Genomic DNA, 21,572 nt, shown 5'->3' on the forward strand with positions numbered 1-21,572 from the left:
AAAAAATAAATAAGATACTGAAAATGTTTAGCCGCAATATTAAAGACAGAGATTAAAGATTTCAAAAACCATTAAAACATTTAATGAAAAGAAATTCATAAATTTACATAATATGATGTTTTTACACACATCAAAGTTGATATTTCAAAAACCTGTGGTGAAAGAGTGATTTTGAAAAGTATTAAAATCTTGTTGGACAGTGTTTTGAAGAGGAAGTATAACTTATATTAATTTATTTATACAGTGAATCTCTATAAATAAAACTATATTTAAAAAAATTGTTTATAAATATAGTAAAATAGTTTTAGTACTCAAATGTTGCTAAGCAAAACAACTAACAAAAATAAAACTTAAGTTTAATTGATTTTAAACTTTTAAGTAACATTTCTGACTGTATTTGGAACATCCTAAAACTTAATCAACTTATTATAATCTGTTTAACTCTTAAAAATTAAGAAATATACTGAAAAACTTTAATTATTTGAAATTATTTTGTTCTGTATTATTTAATATATATTTTAATTACTTACCTTTGATGCAGGAATATGATAATTTTCAAGGAAAAACAAATTAAATTTATAGAAATAAAGAAAAGAAAAGCAAAATGAATAGTGATTGAAAACAAAATTAATATTTCTATATAAAAAAACCAATAACTTAAGAAGAAGTCCAAAACCAAACTACTTTTTCTTTTTGTTGAAATATTTACTACATTTTATTTCCGCCGAAAATCCATCAAGCTTTCTACTTGTGATGATATCTTTTAAACAATTTAGGTTAGTAAACCTTATTATTAAAATATCTAGATAAATAAATACTAAAATGTTTAAAAATATTAATTTATAACAAAATTATCTTCAACTTCATTTAATACTTAAATAATTATATTATTTTCATTAACTTCTAAGTTAATTTATTTTTTACGAAAACAAAAATCTTCGTTTTTTTGTTTAAATCTTTGGTGTGTGTTTGTATATTTTTAAACTGTAAAAAGTAATCGCAAAATTCAATAGGTCTACATTATTTATTATTTGAGTTATTTTATATTTAATTTATTTGTTTTCTTTTTTAGTTAAACACGAAATGCATTAGTTACTTCAATACTAGGAAATATAGAAAAATCACTTTCAGCGGCTCGATGTGGATTACGTTTAAAATATTCATCTAAAATATCTTGGGCCATCAATTCGGATTTAGTCTTAATATTTGTCTTAAATTGTCTATTATCTATGATATATGATAAAATCCAGTCGTTTTTAAGCGTTTTAATGTCCCTTTCGAGGCTTTCTAGTTTTTTGTCTCTGGGTTTTGGCACAGTTATCGGTGTAAGTCTTCGCAGGGCACGTTTTAATTCCTTTGCTTGGGTTTGTATTCTTTCGTGGCGTTCTTCTTTTAGGACAGTCTTTAGGAGGGTTAATTCTTGCATTGAGTTCAGATCATCTATAGTTGCCGTAGAAGCTTTCGACTTGAGATGTTCTTTAAGTTCCAAAGTTGTTTTTTCCATATTAACTAATTTCTCTTCCAGTGCACTTATCGATTCTGCACACTGACGTTCCCGGTTGTCAATATGCTCTTGTGTCTCTTCGATGCAGAGTTTTAGGCTTTCAATTGTCAGATCAAAATCATGTTGAAGTTTCGTCAAGTTCCGTTCGGCCATGTCTTTGCGAACTTGCATTTCCGAAAGCTCGTTCAGTTTCTTTTTCGAGGTAAGTTTCAATTGCTTGATTTCAGCCTCCCGGTAGTCTAGCGCCGCAGTGAGTTTTTTGATCTCTTCGAGTTGTTGTTTCACCTGGTTGGCTCGAATCAACACCGGATTTGATCGAATACACTTCGTATGTGCATTGCTGAGATTGGCTTTCTCTGCTTCTTGGATGTTTTGAAGGATATGACTCATCTCTTCGTTGATGACATCGATGACAAATTGGAAATTGGTTACTGGGCTTTTGTCCGACTCCTGGTAGATTTTTGAGCAATTCGAACATAACATCTTCCAGAGCGTATCGTGAGGAATGGACACCTCTGAGGAATCTCCACACTTTAACAACGAAATCTCTTGGATAGCTTGCTTTGAAGTGCAGTGTAAAATCTGCAGCAATTTTCCGAAAGTCTCGTTGACAACTCTCATTCCGTTGAATTGGTCCCTAGAAATAGCATAGAATTCATACTTATGCTCCCGTGGAAGTTTCCTCCTGAGCGCTCTCAGATTTGCCTTAAATTTCGCCAAGTTCTCCATGAGGAATTGCAACAGACAGTATGATTCCGTTGTCTCTTGACCAATTTGTATTAGAGTCTGAATAATTCCCGCACTAGTCATAACCGAATCGCAACCTCTTTCAAAAGTCTCCACAATGTCGGTATAGAGTTGATGCTCATTGATCAAATCATTTGAATCCAAGTGAATTATGGTTGTATACATGACACTGAAGAAATTCGAACACCGTTCGATCTCTTCCGTTGACGAGTTCTCATCAAGTTGTCCGGCTTTGAGAAGATCTATGATTCCATCGATATATTTCTCATTGTTGAGCATTTCTGTCTTGTAAATCGCCGCTCGCATTAGTGTCTCATGCTCACAATTATTCAATCCATAGATCATCTGATGAAGGATCAATTGAAGACTGCTGACATGATAAAGACATCGCGATCTAAATGCAAATCTGTGAATAGAGAAGCCCTCAAAAATGGAGTCCTTATCGAAGTCTACTGTCGATGGGAATTTCTCACGAATTTCATTCTGAATTATGTCCGATTTGAAAATAAAACGAGCAAGCAGCAGCTGAACTTGAATAGCATCATAGTCTCCACCGCGAATCTTAAAATCATCTGGCATGAAGCTAAGAAGCAAATCGCTTAAATCTTTGCTCTCCTGAAGCTGCATTTGGCTAAGCTGAACGTCTATGGCGCGACTATATGCCTTCGACTCGGTGAAAAGCTTATTGAAATCAATTTTCGGTTCGTTCTCCAACGGAATCACAACAAAATCATCTGCTGCAGCTTCTAGATCCTTTTCGCGGGCTGCCAATTGGTCATTGAGAATTTTCACTAGTTCGCGGAATTTTATGATTGTGATATCCCGATCGTAGATTGTCTCCAAGGCGGCATCTTTATCGCGAAGAAGTGCCTTATTTGTAGCACTCAGCATGTCTATTTCCTCACGCAAATCCATCTCTATGTCGTGATTGCTCTCAATAATTTGCTCGTGAATCTCTTCGAGAGCCTCCAATTCGGCCACCTCTTCTTCCATTAGCTTCACACGTTCCTCCAGTTCAAGTTTGCTCTCTGTCAAGGTCTCCACCATGGTTTCTGCTCCCAATGCTGCATCGACTTGTTCGTGTAGATCCATAATCTGGAATTCCATAGCATCAATTCGCATAGACAGTTTCACCTTGGTTTTCTGAAGCTCACTTATTTCGGAAGACTTCGTTTCAAGTTCCTTATTGACCTTCTGAAGCTCCTGTTTGTCTTGGGCAATGACATCTCTCAAGCGAATCACTGTCTCCTTCAAACGATGATTGTGTTGTTGGAGTTTCTTTAGCTCTCCACTTGATGGAATTAAATTCTCTGATGCGGGTAAATTACTATCTGATGTATTTTCATTTTTAAGGATCTCCACATCTAGAACAAGCTCTTCTATGCGTTCTAATGCAATGTCCAGTTCCATCTGGAGAGTATCAGCTTTTTCCTCGGCCATCTCCTTGTCTAGTGTAAGAAGTTCCACGTTCTCCGAGAGCTCGTTGAACTCGTGCATACATCTGCTTTTCGCTTCGTGCGTCTCCCTTGCTTCTTGCCGAACTCGTTGCAACTCACGCTGCAGATTTGCATGGGACTCCATTATTTTAATTTTGAATTCAAGCAACTGCTCGCATTGAATCTTAAGCTTGTCACATTCTTGCAATTTTCGCTTTTCATCCTGCCTCTGGCGCTTTATAAGCTCGAGCTCCTGTGAAAGATCCCTAACCTCAACTTTTAAATCATCGACAATTTTCTGTTCTTCATTGTTTATCATAGAAAACGAAGGCGATCTCATCGGCTGTCCCGGTGTAAACTGTGGACGAAGAATCTCCAAGAAACCCGTCTCTACAAAACCAAACGACTCCGATGGACTGACGGTAGTTTTGCTGCGAAGATGCTCGGAATGTGTTGGGGAGCTCATCAAACTGTGACTGCTAGAAGAAAGGAAACTTTTAGTACGATTTAGTTTGGTGGTCTTTGGTGCAACTGGAACATGTCCATAATCACTACTTGCAGCAACAGGAGCAACATTTTCCGCAGTCGGAATCAATTGACTCGGACGCACGAAAACACCGTAATTATCGGAGCACTTGAAATAGCAATACCCTTTTATGGTGCCATTGTTTTTTCCCTTCGGTTCGTCCAGTATAACGCCCACCCATTTGCCTGCTGCAAAATTTGTTACCCCAACATAAGCAACTCGTCCTTTGGTATTCCTTCCCAGAATCTGGACAGTTTGGCCCACTTTCAGGGTTCTATCGGTGGAAACTGATGAAGACATTTTTTTTGCCAGGACTTCTTCTTTTGTTGTCTTATTTCTATGATGATGATGTGAAGGATATGCAAGTTGCTTCGTGTAATTCTCGCAAAACAAAAACACTCAATGCACAAACATATTTTGTTGTTTTAAATTTATGTTGTTTTTCCTAACTACTACAGCGCGAAAATTTTAACTTAATTTTAGTTTAATTATATAGGAAAATAAATTACAGTTATATAGCAGCAAAAAGCCACGACATGCTAAAATCACACGCAAATAAAAAATGGCCGCTGTTGTGCAACCACGATTCGAATGCAAACGTAACTTTGATATACACTGCGCTACATTTATATGTATATACACTGGATTTTAAAATGGCTTTACGTTTAGCTTATACATATATATATATATAAATTTGATAAATTAATTTCTATAGTACGCGCCTAAGCAAAACTATATACTAAATCGATTAAACAAACAAAACTAACCACTAGAATGATATTACACCGCAAGAATGCGCTTTCTTTGTTGCATTTGACATTTAAAACATATTTTTGACATTTAAATTATATACTCATTCACATTTTTTACCTACCCATATAGCATCCACCTTCTCCATGTTCAGCCTCCCACAATTTTTGAACTTTCACATTTTTTAATTGTTATTTTGTTGTTGAATTATCCAATATTCTCAATGTACTCACTTCCGGTTCGTTGAGATAATAATATTTAAATAACAGTAATTAATTTGACAGTTCAAACAAATGTCACTTAAGTATTCTTATGCAATTTAAACAATTTAAACTTTTGAGAGAGATTTTAAACAAAATGAAAAATGAAGATTCTCGTGTATTTTACAAAAATTTTAAAATTTAAAAATGCGCAAAATCCGTATTTCGTTTTGCAGCGAAACTTTCAAGTTTTAACACCATCAGCACACGTTTACTCGTATCTTGATGGGGCTTTTACCACGAGTCGAGTATCCAAGGGGGTGGTATGGTATAATATGATATGGTATCAGCAGCTTCAGCATCACTATCTCAACCCGAACCAAGCCACCTACCTTGGGTTTTAAAATAATTTTTGACAACATTTTAAAATGAATCCGCCACACCGACCGACACCGTGCGCACGCATTGAAAATTTGAACAAAATAGCTTTTGGACTGTGTTTTCGGTTCTTACTCGTATAGTTTCTTTTTTTACTTTTTAGATCCGATTTTTAAGGGGTACACTAGTCAACTGAAATCCTTAAAAAAAGCATCCCTTTCGTGTTTCATAGGAACAGGATACAATACACAGTTTTAGCTTAGGTACAAAAATATAGAAAGTGGTAGAAACGGGTTGCTGTCAAAATGGACCGGTGTACAATGTTCAAATACATTTTGTTTTCTTCTTTTACTTTTGAGTTATTTTTTTTTTAACAATTAGGTACTGACTTGTCTCTGCAACCCTATTTTTTAAAATAAGCATCCTTTCGAAATCCACATCATATTAAAACACATAAGGTATATGGGAAAAACTATAGTTCGTCATGATGTGATGTGAGATGGATAGTGTTATGTGTACCCTTTAGAGGGAATAGAGGTATTATCAAAAGGACCTTTTCCCCGATTTATTTTTTTGTTTCGTGCTATGAATTAAGGTCCTTTCTTAATCCAAAGGTTCACGCGCACGATGCACCCCTTCGTTATAGTTAAAAAAAATGGGTAGACTTCCTTTTTTGTTGTGTGCAAACGTAAAATTTTTGCGTCGTCATCGTCATCACAGTAATCATCGCGTCATCTTCAATTTTATGTAATCTAAAATTTCGGCTGGATAATTTCGGGATGTAGGATGGATTTTTGTGTATTCTTATTTACTTCTAATTCCTACAGTATTTTATACGTACACCCATAGGCGTTCTTTTTCAATTTTTTGTTGTTGCTGTTGTTTTTTTTTTCAAATCTTTTTTTTAAGGATACTCGCTGATGGATCCTGCTAGCGGATAACGCACCTTTAGCGCTCGTACATACATATGGACTATGTATCTACGTACATCCCTTTATGTTGCTTAGAACTATCAAAAATGAAGGGTTTTGAATTTCGCGCTCGTTCGTTTCCCCTTTTTTATTTAGAGGAAACTGTTGTAAGGACTCTATTGTTCTTCTTCGTGTGAAGGGTTTAGCAGGGAGATCTTGTTTGCTAAAGAAGTTTTATCAGCTGGCTTTAGGAAATGTTGATTTCTAGTTTTTTCTTTTTTTTATATTTAAATGTATGTTATTTCCTTAGCAGACATAAATTTGAATAAGAATAGATTTTAAAAGCATATAAACTACATTCCTTTATATGTATGTATAAAAGTGTTACGAGGTTTCCCCGACTATGTGTCTGTACTTTAATAAATAAAAGGACTTTGTCATTTTTAAGCATTTAAAGTTTAACCTTCAAAATTATTTTTATTCTTTTGCGACAGATTTTATATACATACATATTGTGAAAAAATAAATAAAGTGGCGCGTAAAATAATCTGAAGCTTGATGGGATATCCTTGAAAATATCCTTATTGTCACGATAAAACAGTAATAAGTGTTGGTGTTGTAGGTAGTATAATGTTTTATTAAAACAAAGGTCATGATTCATAAATTAAGTTTGCTTTAGGGTCATTAGCACTTATAGCTGTTGATCATTTTATGGGATAAGGGAAGCACACACTAAAGTATGCATAAATTAAGAGGGATGCTGATGATGCTCGTACTTGTTTGAAGGCGAGATTTTGTTATTGATAGTATACATGAACACAATATACCACACTTGAGAGATTGTTACAATAAGTTCTTAAATGGGGTAGGTATGCAGGCTTTATTTCATTCATTTGTATACCTGCAAGCAAATTGTTTGATTCTTCTATAATACAATGAATTGTGTCTATACCTATGTATATATGTAGTTTTGTATTTAATAGCTTGATGACATTTTAAATGGATAAAAAATCAACGTGTTCTGAAAATTGTTATATTAATATTCTTCAAAAATTCACATTAAATTTAAATGTATATTTCAAAACAAACTAAAAGAATAATAAAGAACAAAAAGAAGTTTAATCTTTTCTAAAATAATTGTATTCAACACAAAATAACGTTTTTGACATCTATTTAAATTTTTAGAAAAATCCAATTGAATTTTTATTTTTATTTTGTTTATGTAAGTAATAAATAAATAAATACAATTTTGTCCGATGTTTCAACGAGATCGAATTTGTATTTTTTATTTTATCTAAAGTAACAAAACACACAAAACTACTACTGCAAATTGGCAAATTGATTTCAAATCAAAAATCTTCATAACAAATACACATGACTTCAAACTATTTTTCTTTCATGTAATTGTTGTTAACATTTTAAGAAAAATTCCACTACTATAACTTTAAAAAAAGCTACTACTAATAAGTTTCTATACTTAGAAGGTAAAGGCTCTTAAGTCGACTTAATTGGTTTTAGCTGTTTATCTTTATTCAGGGCCGGATTCAGGGGAGGGCAAGGAGGGCGGAAGCCCCAGGGCCTCGACAAACGGGGGGCCCCCGCAATAGAGACTTCGGAAAATGTTTGTTTCAAACTCCAACTAGTTAACAAAAGTAAACATCTTTTTCTTTGATATGCATTTTTTTTGTGTCTTTTACCTTTACCTACAGCCTATATTAATCTTAAATCAGTGACACTCGTTGGTCTTGTCAAGCTGAAGCTACGAAAGCCTTAGTCAAAGGCTATTCGGAAATCGAAGAAGCTCTAACCAGCACATCTTCCAATAGGAATGAAGCAACGTACCTTCTACAGAAGATGAGTGGTCTCGAAACCGCTTTGTTTACAATTTTTTGGAACGATATCTATCGATTCAATGCTACAAACAAGATGTAACAAGACCCGAAAATGATTCTTGAATCGACAATGCGTGCACCAGAATCATTGAAATCATTCGTGGAATCTAAACGAAATGATTTTGATAAATACGAGGAAGCAGCCAAAAAATATCCCATACTGATGAATAAGATGATGCACCAGAACGGGAAATGTGAGGTTGAATCCGCTCGATTACGGAAAAGCACAAGATGAAAATCTGTCACCCAAGGAATAATACAAAGTATCGGCCTTAATCCCAGTGATTGTCCAGCTATAAATTTCTCTTACTGAAAGATTGCATGCCTATAAAGCTGTACGTTCGAGATTTGGATTCCTGAATCACATCGAGAAGATGGTTGCCGAAAATTTGCATGCTGCAGCAGAAGCATTGGTGAAAGTGTATCTGGATGATTTAGAGCCTAGTCTTGGCAATGAGGATGAGGATGGAGTTTATTCTATTTGTGCCTTTGATTGACTCATACAAAAAGCAAAAGGACTATGGAATAGATCAATCGCCGGAACTATTTTACTACCAAATTCTCGAAAATCAAAATTTCAGAGCTACATTACCAAAACTCGAAATTGCATTTAGAATGTATTTGGTTTTGATGGTAACAAATTGCACTGGAGTGCGCTCATTTTCAAAAATGAAAATTATAAAAAATAGACACGATGGGACAAACCGTCTATAGAAGCTATCTCTCCTGAGCATTCAAAGCGATTTACTCCAAAAACTGGAATTCAACGAAACCATCAACGATTTTTCGGCAAAAAAAGTCGAAGTGTTCCGTTTGTTAACTATAAATTTTAGTTTTAGATAGTTCTTTTTTAACTTCCCATAGTAAGTTATTGTAATGGGTCCGGTTGGTCAAATTTAAAATTTTGACATTTCTCGACGTTTCAAGGTCCCTAGAGTCGAAATAAAAGATTTTTAGAAACATGTCTGTGCGTGCGTGTGTACGTACGTTCGTACGTCCGTAGGTCCGTACGTCCGTACTTTCGCGAAGAGATATCGATTTCAAATAAATTTTGTTATACAGATAATAAGGTAGAAAGATGCAGAAAGGGCTCTCTAGAAAATTGCCTGGGTGGTGTTTTTACCATAGCAGTTTGAAAAAAAAGGTGAAAATGTTGGTTAACCCTAATATCTTACGAACCAAAAACGCTAGAGACTTTAATTAAATTTTATATAATATATTGTAACGTGATATCAAAGAAGTATATTTTTAAAAAAAATCCATAAAACTGTTTTTTTTATAAATAAAAAAAAACTGAAGAAAAAAAATTGTCACCTCAAAAATTTTACGACTAAAATATGATTTCATCTGAAAAACTTTTGAGAAAAATCGAATTGACAGTTTTTTTTACAAAAAATAAAAACCTAAAAAAAAAATGTATAAAGGTTGGTAAAAATTGATTTTCGAATCACATATCTTTTTAAAACTTTGAGATATTGGATTTAAAATACTTTTTTTTTTCAAAAAATATTGTTGTAAACATTCAGTAAAATTTTGAAAAAATCGAATTGACAGCTTTTGTACAACAAGTTGTAAAGTAAATAATAATTTTCGACTCAAATATCTTTCCAAAAATTTGAGGTAATAGCTTCTAACTTATTTTTTATTTATAAGAAATATTGTTTTCAACATTAAGACAAATTCTGAGAAAAATCGAATTGACAGTTTTTTTTTACTAAAAATAAAAGCCTAAAGAAAATGTATAAAAGTTGATAAAAATTGATTTTCGACCCAAATATCTGTTTAAAAATTTTGAATATTGGCTTCAAACTAATTTTATCTTATAAGAAATATTGTTTTTAACATTTTGTAAAATTTTTAAAAAAATCGAATGGACAGTTTTTTTACAAAAAATAAAACTCTAAAAAAAAACAATACTAAAACTTGGTAAAAATTTACTTTCGGTTCAAATAGCTTTTCAAAACTTAAAAATATTGGCTTGAAACTTATTTTATTTTACAGAAAATATTGTTTTCGATATTCAGTAATGTTTATATAAAAATCCAACAGTTCGTATTTTCATAAAAAATTGTACGCAAATTTGGTAAAAATTGATACGAGTACATATAGACAAACTTTTAAGCAAGACAAATCGACAGATGGGATTGGAAGTTATCAGTGTGGGTCGCATTCCAGCCTCTTTTTTATTTATATATTCTCTCTACAAATCTTTTTTCTTTTTTACCCTTTTTCTAAAATAGCTTAAGTTTAATTACTAGGGTTTTGCACAAGGTTAAACAACATAACTAGAGTATGATCAACTTTTGTGTTAATTTATTTTATTTATTAGATAATAGGTAGAAATGATTGTGGTAAAATAAGTTGTTTTTACGTTCGATATTAATTTCAAAAGTAAAATCGCTCATGTCAACTTAAGATGTTTCATCACAAAATTTTTCTTGCATTTACATTTCTTATGCTGATTTAAGATGTTTAACCATATTTAATAAATAAAAAAGAATACAAATAAAAAAAAAATCGACCTAGGATAATAAATAAATTAAAAAGTATAAAAGTGGTTTTGGTAAAAACACTTATACAAAAGTCAAAAAACATTAATTAATGTATTAAATAAAATAAATTTCATTTTACTATTTATCTAATTGTATATATAAAAGTAAAGTTACTAAAAACTGTATCTTCATATCCTTCTTAACTTTGTTTAAGAAGAGTTTGCAAATCCACTTTGCGAAAAGCCATACAAATACATTTTGAAGCTTTTACCTTTTGAATTTAAAACAGAATTTAAAGCAGAAACAGAACTGAATTTATGTGTTCAAATTGATTTTAGATTTGAATATCTTAAGAGCAAACTCCGATATTTACATTCAGATTTTTTCATCTAATAAAATATTTATTGGTTTATATCGCTTTGAATTTTTTTAGAAAATCTAATCTTATTCGAATATTTTGAGAAAAAACAAAAACATCGACTTCAAAATAAAATTGTAAACTTTAAAAAAAGATATTCTTATTATTTTTTGTAAAAATAAGAACAAAATAAACATTTGACAACAAATTAAATCCTACAAAAAATACACTCTAGTTCAACTGAATACGCACAAACATTTTCGAAAATGCTTTCTGCCTCTTGCTACCTCTTGATGCTAACTACGTACTCCTTTTTTTGAGTCTACTGAATAGTTACAACGAAAATGTAGTCGTTTTGTATGAGTGCTTTTCAAGTAGTGGATAATTTAAATCAACAATTTAGGTGCTTGAAGTGAAATTCAATTTCTGATTTAAAATTTAAAGGCCAATGATTAGATCTACATGACTTAGCAGTCTTTAAAAATCAAAAATCGTCTTTTTTAAGACACCAAGACCTTACGGGACATGCAGGAACTGATAAAATTGGACTATTGTTTTTATTCTTACTTACAAAAATAAAGATTCGTACAAGAACAGCAGCTTGCAAAACCAAACAAATTAAGATGTGCATCTGATTCTTGTGATTCTGGTGCAAAAATAAAACGCAAAATTGGTGTAAAGGCAAGGGTCTCAATAGTTTTAAGAGTTAATAAAATAGGTGTTCACGCTCTCAGAGACGATGCGCCGAGGAGTTGACACATCGAAAATCCAAGAAGCTACCCTCCAAGTGCTCCAACCTCCGATAAGATTAAGAATTTTTGATACCCGAGGCTAATTATTCATTAGGGGCTCTTTTTAACGTTTTTGAAATTAAATGTGTTCATTTTGAAATCGCAAATAAAAAATCGTAAACCCAAAAGCGTTAAACCCACATAACCCAATTTGTAATTAATCCAAAAAATATGAACTCAAAACCGTCAGACCATTTTTTTTTGATTATTAAAAACTCTAAAATTAAAAGTAACTAATTATGTAGTAATTAGGATTTGTAGATTGAATGAATTAATTTTTGCTCCCAATTTCATTTTTACAAAATCTTGAATCAAATTATTAAACTCAATCGATCTTAATAATTCGGATTCTATTGCTAAACAAGTTTAAGATGATAATTTTACATCCAACATTAAAGATCGGTACATATTTCTTATTCTTTTTAGGACTGAGAGTGATCTTTCTGCTTCTCAATTAGCTATAGTTATTGTTACGAATATTCTAAGGGCTATATAAACAATTGGAAAACCGCCATTTTTTTTTTCAAAGATCCTGTTAAGTATTTTAAATGCTAAAATAAGTTCAATTTTTTTCTTTTTCAACTTGAAAAGAAAACACTTGTGGCTGCAATTTCATCATTTGAATAAGCTGCTCTAGTTAATTCAAGTAAGTTAATTTAATTTCTAAATCTTTATGATCAATTTCGACTAAATTTGTTGCTTTTATTTTTACTTCATTTTCACTCATACTTAAAATATTTCAAAAAAATCTGAAGATATCAGTGATGTAACTTCTTTGCTCAATGATTTCGATTCGATTTCAATTTGTGACAAATTATCTCGTGTATTTTTTAAATACATATTCAATCAAAGACAATATCCTGCTCTTTTCGACCATCGAGTTATGGACAAACTCGGAACTATTCCACTTTCTTTTTGCAATACATTCCATCTATGTGTACTTAGATAAACTAAAAAAGTTGAACAACGTTTGTAAAAGATTAAAAAAAAATTCGCGTAATGAATATTATCATTCACGTTACATTCGCCAACTTTCTTTCTTTTTTTAAACGAGCATGCAATCCAGAGTAAGTTTATGGGATTAATGGTGAGTTGGGCTATATGGGTTTAACGTTTGTTGGGTCAACTAATTTTGGTTTTTATTTTTGGGGTTTATTAGATTGTACAGTTTGAATATCGCGGTTTTACGGTTTAAATTTCTTAATGGGATGGGGCCCTTGTTTCCGCGGGGCCCGGGGCTGCAGTCCGCCCTAGCATCCTTTTAATCCTACAACTTTTTGATTTAAAAGGTTGTAGGAAACTTATTTAATTCCACTCCAATAACAATTTTAATTTTTGTACCTATTCAGTTGACTCAAACAAATATTCAATTTTTTCTAGTAGAAAAACCCTTAAGGTTGGCATCGGCATCACAAAAACCGTCAATATTTGTAAATAAAAAAAAATTCAAAAATATGTGTGCGTATTCGGTTGAAGCGGAGTGTACTACTAATTCTGTTCAACTTCCTTAATAACTCCAGTTAAGAAAAATATATCGAACTTTAAAATGTAAAATAAGTGAAGAGCTGTCAGTTTAAAACAAAATTTTAAAAAATATTAACCCGCTGATGTTTTAAAAATAACGACTCCAAAGTCCAAACCCTAATCTATCCTTCTCTTTAAGTATAATAAGAACCCTCAAAAACATGCAATAAACATTAGGTTACAAAAGAATTTAAAAAAAGATGCGTACACCTAACTATTTATTCATATATATGTAGGTAAGGTACCTTCCTATAGTGAGACAAAGGATACCAACAAAAATCAATTTCAATAATATAAGGGTCACTAAACCATCGATTCGTATTCAACTAAATCACATAACCGTAAGTAATTGAAGGAGAGAGTTGCAAACATTACAGTTGTGCCCTTTTTTATATTTTTGCTAAAAAAAACAACATTTTTTCCCTCAAAAAAAGAAATTATAAATGATTCGTAGTTATAAAGAGGGGTTGATCGGCAATGAGCTGATGAGCCAGCACCGCACCCTATTTCAATATATATATAATATATGATGGGCTGCAAAATATTTTGCCTTAAATTTCGTGACTCAGTAGTTTTATTAGATAGAAGAAGGTACATTCATACATAAGTGAATTAGAACATTTTGAAATATGACAATTTGATTGAAAATTGATAAAACATTTTTTTAAAAAGATCGAAAAAAATAATAAAAAAAAAGTCTGTATTAATAAGATACGGTTGTTTTTTATTTTTTCCCTTAAACTCCAGATGTAGGTTTTAGGTATACGAAATTGTATGTTGTCTTAGGCCGGGAAAGCACCCTTATGTGAATATGATCGTAAGATGCCGTTATAAGATCAAACACACTATAAAATTCATTTAAGAAAAAAAATTACCTATATACCTTGTTACGTTCGTCGAGGATCTTTCTTAAAAAATTCTCATGAATGTTATGATTAGGGGATGGCGTAAAAGAATCTACCATGATCGTTTGTTCACTTTACATATTTAAACTATGGATAAATCGTTCTCTTTGATGTATACTTGAAATATAGGGCAAGTCATTTTTTTAAAGTTAGAAGGCATATCGTAAGTTTACAGATATCAACCTTCGTAGCTTCCTGGAAGCAGATAGAAAGGTATTGTTTTACCTCATAAACACGTTTTTTTGAATATAAGGGTCACTTGTGCGCCTTTGCAAGTAGAATTTTTTTTGTAATAAACCAAATTGTCATTAAAAGATCTTTGATCAATAATTGAAGTTTAAGCCGTTTTCTGTTTAAAAGTCAAACTAATGAAGCCCTACATAACATTTTTGGAAGGTTTTTATTTTTTTAAAGAAATTATTTACCAAATGTTATGAGAATTATTTATTTAAAGTCAATATTTTTACCTGTTTTCCAGTAAAGCATACAAAAAATGTATTCTAAAGTACGATCACACACACGAAAATTGTCTTAAAAAAACAGGGTTCTTGAAAGGCCAAGAAATTTCAGACCAAATTTAATTTTAAAACTGATTTAAAATTTCATTGGATTAAATCCAATATGTTGCGAATTGCACAAAATTATGCAAGAGGCTAACAAGCTTTTTCATAAAAAGGGGTAACGTTTCATGATCCGGTGAAGCAGGTTTAGTGAGAATCGTGTCTGACATTTTTTGCACGACAACAAAAAATATGCTGCATAACATTTTGTACAACTTATATAGGCTATGTTCATAATTTTAAAGATACAACAAGACTACGAATGTATAACACTAGTAATATTTCTGTAGAAGCTTCGCATCAATTGTGTTCATTATATTGTAGTTATACTGCAATACTATACCTAGTAAAAGTTTATCAAACTTGTAATTTTTGTTGACAATATTTTACAATTATGAACTCAGCCATTTTCTATTTTTCCTTTTATTACCCCCTTGCAACAGTTTAACATTTGGTAGCTACGTGTTCCTACTAGATGAACGATAAACTCGTCGAAAACATTAGTTCCTTGCACTTGAACTACAAAGTAAGGATTTTGAATTCGAAACGATGTTGTTCCATTCAATGGCGGATTCAAGGCGGGAGGAGTACGAGTCAAGATCCCCCTTGCAGATTGTATTTTTTAATTTTAATTTATAAAATATGTATTTTACTGGACCAAGAACATAATATGAATCGAAAATTTAGCCCTATTAAAATCGTGTAGCACAAATTCATCAACTTTTGAAAAGAGGAAGGTCTAGGGGAAGTCATATGAGCCATAAAGCTTATACAGTTGAGTTGTAGTAGTAGTAAGTAGTAATATCCACTTTATTTCATTATAAAAGTTACAAGCAATTTTAGTTTTCTAAGTCTATTTTGGACTGGCCCAAGGCCGTCTACCATATTGGCATTGATTTAAATAAAATGTTAAGTCTATGATTAATATTTATATTATTTTAATTTATACTTATGGATTAGAAGTCACCCTCAATTATGCGTCTTTTGTAGTGAAGTGCGCTTACTTATTTTAAGAGTAGTGCTTATTTTATCAGTTGTATAGCAGTTTAAAAGATATGTTTGTTCTAAAAGAGTGTATTTAAGTTTGCTATGGTACACCCTGTATTGGGAAGCTTTGGCTTCATTAACATATTTTTGATATACAGTGTTGATAGTTTTTTCTAATAAGTTATTAAACTGTCTTCTTAGAGATTCAGAATTAAGATCTGGCGTAATGTCAAGGGCTACTCTACATTCAGAAGCTAGACGCTCCCATTCTTGCATTAGATTTCCTTTTGTTCTTATAATATGCTTAAGGACTTTTTAAGGTAACCTCTTTTCCTCCATCGCAATCAATTTTACCATGTAGTTGAAATTCATTTTTAATGTGTTTAAAATCATAGGATCCGTTCCCGTTTCCAAATGTAGCATGAAGTTGGGGGTTACTACTTATTAATCTAAATATTCGCTTAAGAAAGTAGCGCAGACATTTTTCAACTGCTTCAAATGAACAGTATCCTCATATAAAAGAATTGTGGATACTGTCGGTTGGAATAGCTGCTGCTTAGCACTGTGACTTACATGTCTATTACTTATGCATTTGCCCCAAACCGAACAGATCGCGCGTTTAGCCTCAGATAACTTGCTTTTAAGATGTTTGTTTAAGCTAACATAAGGGGTGTTAGAACTCCAAGGTACTTATATTTACGAACAATTTCAATGGGTTTATCTTGCAAAGTCCCTTTTCCACCCATCAAGCCGGTTTATCATAAGCTGCATACATTCTACAGTATCTGCAAGAAAAACGCGTTGGATTACTTGTTCGGTCTATCTCAATCCCACCTCTTACTATCTTCGTTATGCCGTTTATATATAGTATAAAGAGTAATGTGCTCAATACACAACCTTGCTTCACACCCACTGTAGTCTCAAAACCATCGCACACGAAGTTTCCATCCCAAACGGAAGCTATATTATTTGTATACATTGCTCGCAAAACGTTTATTACTTTTGTCAATATTTTATATCCATATAGTTTATAGAAAAGCGACTCTCTAGAAACAGAGTCAAATGCTGCTTGAAAATCTATAAAAAATGCGTAAAGCCTTTTGTGGTTCCTCTTGTAGATTTCAACGATGTTAGTTAGCGTAAATATTTGGTCGATTGTGGAATAGTTCTTTCTGAAGCCCGCTGAAAATTCATGAATGATTTTCTCCTTATCTACCCATTAAATAAATCTGTTAAAAATCACTGCACCAAAAAGCTTGGTTGAAGTATTTTAAAAAGATATTCCACTATAGTTTGTCGGGTCATTATAATCACCTTGATTTCAAAAAACTTCCTGGTATATCGGCATTTTCAAAAATGCGATTGAATTCATATATTTAAGTTGTATAAGTAAAGATTTCATCTTAAGATTTGTTAATTATTTAACGATATTTACCAAAAAGCAGTTTGCTGTCAAAAACAACTAAGGTCTTTGTCTTCAGATTATTTAAAAAAACCTTGGTAATGCTTTAAATTATTTTCATAAGATCCTTTGAATATCTCGAAAACTGAAGTGAAAAGTGATTTTGATATTTGTTTACCTTCATTTCTTTTGCCTTAAATTCAAGTTTTATCGACTAATTTTAGGTTAAAAATATTTTCAAAAGGTTCACGCAAAACAATCATTTTTTAGAATTTGTCTTCTAGCATCAGTTCTAATTTACGAGTAAGCAGATTTATAGCAGATGGTTAGTGCGTTGGACTGTCATGCTAGAGGTCTTGGGTTCGATCCCTGCCTATGCCATCTAAAGTCTTTTCACGGGTACTGCCTCTTGCGAGGAATTGACAAATTCTAAAAGAGTAACTATTGTCATGAAAAAAGTGCTTTCTCAAAATTAGCCGTTCGGAGTCGGCATATAAACTGTAGGTCCCCTCCATTCCTGACAACATTACTCGCACACAGGAATGGTTGAGAGTTGTAAGTCACTAGGCCTTGGTTCTCAACGGACTGTCGCGCCACCCAATTTATTTTTTTTTTTTTTAGATTTATAGCAATAGTAATAATAGATTGCCGAGATTCTGAAAAAAAATATGTGAAAGAAAGCCATACGGTTCTTCATATTAGATTCTGTTCTATTTTCCTACGAAAAAAGATCACATTTTTCACGTAAACTTTCTCAATTTCTGTTTTTTTGCACCTACTTAAATTAAAACTTAATTTCTAAAATTTCTGTTAGGCCATATATTGTTGGACATTGAGTTGTAAGATACACATTATGTTGTTTAAATTTTGTGAGCCTACTTTACAGAACATTAAAGAACATTTTTAAGCAGTGCTCGAAAACTTATCTTTTTGTAAAGTGTGTGACCCCCCCCACTCTTGATTTAAAGTCTGTGTCTGCTCTTGTTTCCATTGAATATTTTAATATTTTTCATACAAGAAAAACATAAAAAACTCGCTAAAGAGAAAAACCCTCTTTTTTAAACAATTTTTCATCAACGAGTACTTGTTGAGCAATTACTTTTAAAACTATAAACTTCAGCGAAACTATTTAGTTAGAGTAATAAATCCTTTAACACCTGAAACATATTTTTAATAATTTTAAATTTTTATTTAAAAAAAAAACTTACTTGAGAGTAAGCAATTACAGCGAACATAAACACTTTTCTGAACGCTTTCATTTCATTGTTAAAAACTTCAAAACAAAAATAATACTGTTTTTTTTTGGCATTCTATAAATAGTATTGCAGAAAATTCCTAAGAAAACGCATAGTCAGTAGCTAGATTTTTGTATTTAAAAGGTACAACTGAAAGAAGATCTGTCAGAATAATAATAAAATGGACAATTTTCAAGAAGAAATGTTAAGAAATATCTAAGATTGAGATTTTATACAAAGAATTAATTTAACAATAGCTTCAAGGAGGAGGTTTGTTCGTAGACTGCTACATTAACATGTGGTGATGACACAAGCTTAAAGCTCGTCTCAATTCTATATATACCTGAATCGAGTTGAAATGAGCTTGATTCCGGTCGAGGATCGGAGTCGAGTCAAAATTCCTGAAGAAAAACCAATGTGGAGGAGTTGGTTTTACAGATAATGCATTATGGTCTGTTTATTTGCATGTTCGTATTCAAAAGATATAAGTTTGTGTCAACCAAATTAAAAAAAAGCTCATGGAGTATCATATTCTTATATGGTGCTGAACTATTCAGTTCTTCATTGTTTAACACGAATCAGACTATCTCACTTGCACTTTATAAGAAACATCGAAACCCCACTTACATTTTAAAAAGTGCTGTCAAACTTTGAATCTTCTTGTGCGATGGAAACACCAAAAAGATTTATTTAATCTAAACTGGGTTTTGGTGGAAATGTAGCAAAACTCAAAACTTTTCTATTGTTTTCTCTTGCAAAATAAGCCCAGTTAGTTTATTTTCATTAACAAAACTAAATCATATAAGAAGTAACAGATTTAGTTTTTTCCCCAATGGAAAACACATGATTCCAAATGCACTATTACTCAACGAACACTGCCATTGAGATACAAATACATTATTAATCGTACCAACATTTGAGAACGAAATCACATAAAGATCCATTCGAGACTCTTAAAAATGTCAAAAGACCATCCATATGGGATATTGTTTTTGTTATTCGTGTAAAATCCTACTATACTATTGATAGATTTACCAACAAAACACGGGTAATATTGTGGCAAACCTTAAATCTCCGACTTATATAGTTTTTAAACCCTCTCAATTAACATTTCCGTTCTTAGCTGAGATGAAGTAAAAAGTCATTCTTTTCAGTTAAAAACCCGGAACCTGAAAGATATTTTAAATAAAACATTAATTTTAAATCTTTGAAGTTCTTAATATATCCAATTAACTTCAATAAATCAATACAGTTGTGTCTAGCTTTAGATCTTCGTCTTATTGAATATTTACATCTGCTTAACTGAAATTTGTTCACTTATTTGTTAAAATAAAAATCGTGCTTAAAAAAAAAGAAAGGAATACTGTGACACTTTCAAAAGAGTTTTTCTATCGTTTCAACTTTAAGATAATATTTTAACACATTTTGAATTCGATGGCTTTTGAACAAATTTGCGGTTTTTTTAAATTACAATTTTAGTTTGAATTTTTAAAGATTTTTAGGATTTTGTAAATGTGTACATAGTAGCATAGTAGTTTATCGATTGACATTTGTTTTACGAGCGCGAGTGTTTTCTTCTATCTGAATGGAGCGACATCTATTCACATTTTACTCAGTACATTACAACTAAATAATAACGGGTTTTCTAAGACAACAATCCAATAGGAATTTCCCTACAATAATTCCATTTGAAAATCTAATACAACCACCTAAAATGTTCTAAATTTCAATTTTCGTACCACTATTTTTAAATTTAAATTTCCCAAATATAAGAAAATACTCTTTACCTTTGTATATGAAAACCAGTCTTCATATACAAAGTCTTTATCAAAGGACAAAAAAATAAAAATAAATATAGGGTTGGTTATTGGTGTGAATTAGAAGGACTTCATTTGCAATAATATCGTGTAAGGACAAAGTATGAAATTGAAATCCTGAGTGTAGCAAAAACGCATATTTCACTTGAATTTCATCATACTAACGTCATCATCAGTGTTTTTATCGTCATGTGAGAATTAAATTGTGTTCTAAGAAAGTTTGAATTTAAAAATGGTGAATAAATATTTTACATCTGACCTTCAAACGAGTGACATTGAAATAAAAATTCATAGTAGAAAATCTAGACAGAATAGTTTAATCATTCAATAATCACAAATTACTTAACATTGTTTAAAAATAAAATTGGTTTATTGATGAATTAAATGTTTAATTTAATCGTGTTAAAATAATTTAACAGAACAATTTAATATCAACTAACAACAAAGCAAACACAATTTTGATTTTATGCTTAATTGAATTAAGCAATTAAGAAACATAAGAGGTATGTATTTATTCTCTAATTATTCAAACTATTTCTATTACAGGCACTTGGTCTTTAAATTTTAAAACATTTAATAGCTTATTTTTTCAGGGATCGTTGTATATTTATGTTCATTTTCTTAAAATAAAAACAAAGATAGAAAATTTAATTGTTTCACGGTTATGAGTTTGTGCTTTAGGTTAAAAAAGACTGACCTTTAGTATCATCCTGAAAGAGTTTAAAGCTTAGTATAGAAAAAAAGAAAACTGCAATGAAGAAAATAGTTGCATTTGTTGATAAAAATGTATATACATAGTTATAAAAACAACAATATTATGGTTTTTGTTACTACTACAAAATCTCACTTTGCTGTTTGAAATTTATCAAGCAGTCGTGGCCGAGCGGTTAAGGCGTCTGACTAGAAATCAGATTCCCTCTGGGAGCGTAGGTTCGAATCCTACCGACTGCGAAGTGATTCTTTTTGCATTTATTTATTTTCTTATTTTGTCCACCATATTTTTTTTAACGATTCGTATGGATTTTAAAGTTGACTTTTCCATTCGTCTAGTGTTTATACACAATTATGTACTTTAATTCCAATTTCAGCCTTTAGCCCTACCTTCAAATGATGACATTTTTGTTTTCTTAACGACATTTTTGAAAATCGGTCAAGAA

At 31.6% G+C, this 21,572-nt stretch overlaps 1 protein-coding gene and 1 non-coding gene across 2 annotated transcripts; one reads left to right on the plus strand and one right to left on the minus strand.

Annotated features, from left to right (window-relative positions):
• Positions 1-942: 942 nt before the first annotated feature.
• On the minus strand, positions 943-4,737 carry LOC129940634 (dynactin subunit 1-like). The gene has a single exon (XM_056049027.1). It carries the CDS (start codon positions 4,511-4,513, stop codon positions 1,073-1,075), a length of 3,441 nt encoding a protein of 1,146 aa, XP_055905002.1. The 5' UTR covers positions 4,514-4,737; the 3' UTR covers positions 943-1,072.
• A 16,547-nt stretch (positions 4,738-21,284) lies between these two features.
• Trnas-aga (transfer RNA serine (anticodon AGA)) lies at positions 21,285-21,366 on the plus strand. Its single transcript has one exon. It is a non-coding gene; the product is annotated as a tRNA-Ser (tRNA).
• Positions 21,367-21,572: the final 206 nt, after the last annotated feature.

This window comes from Eupeodes corollae, chromosome 1 (genome assembly GCF_945859685.1).
Source record: "Eupeodes corollae chromosome 1, idEupCoro1.1, whole genome shotgun sequence".
NCBI classification, from domain to species: Eukaryota; Metazoa; Arthropoda; class Insecta; order Diptera; family Syrphidae; genus Eupeodes; species Eupeodes corollae.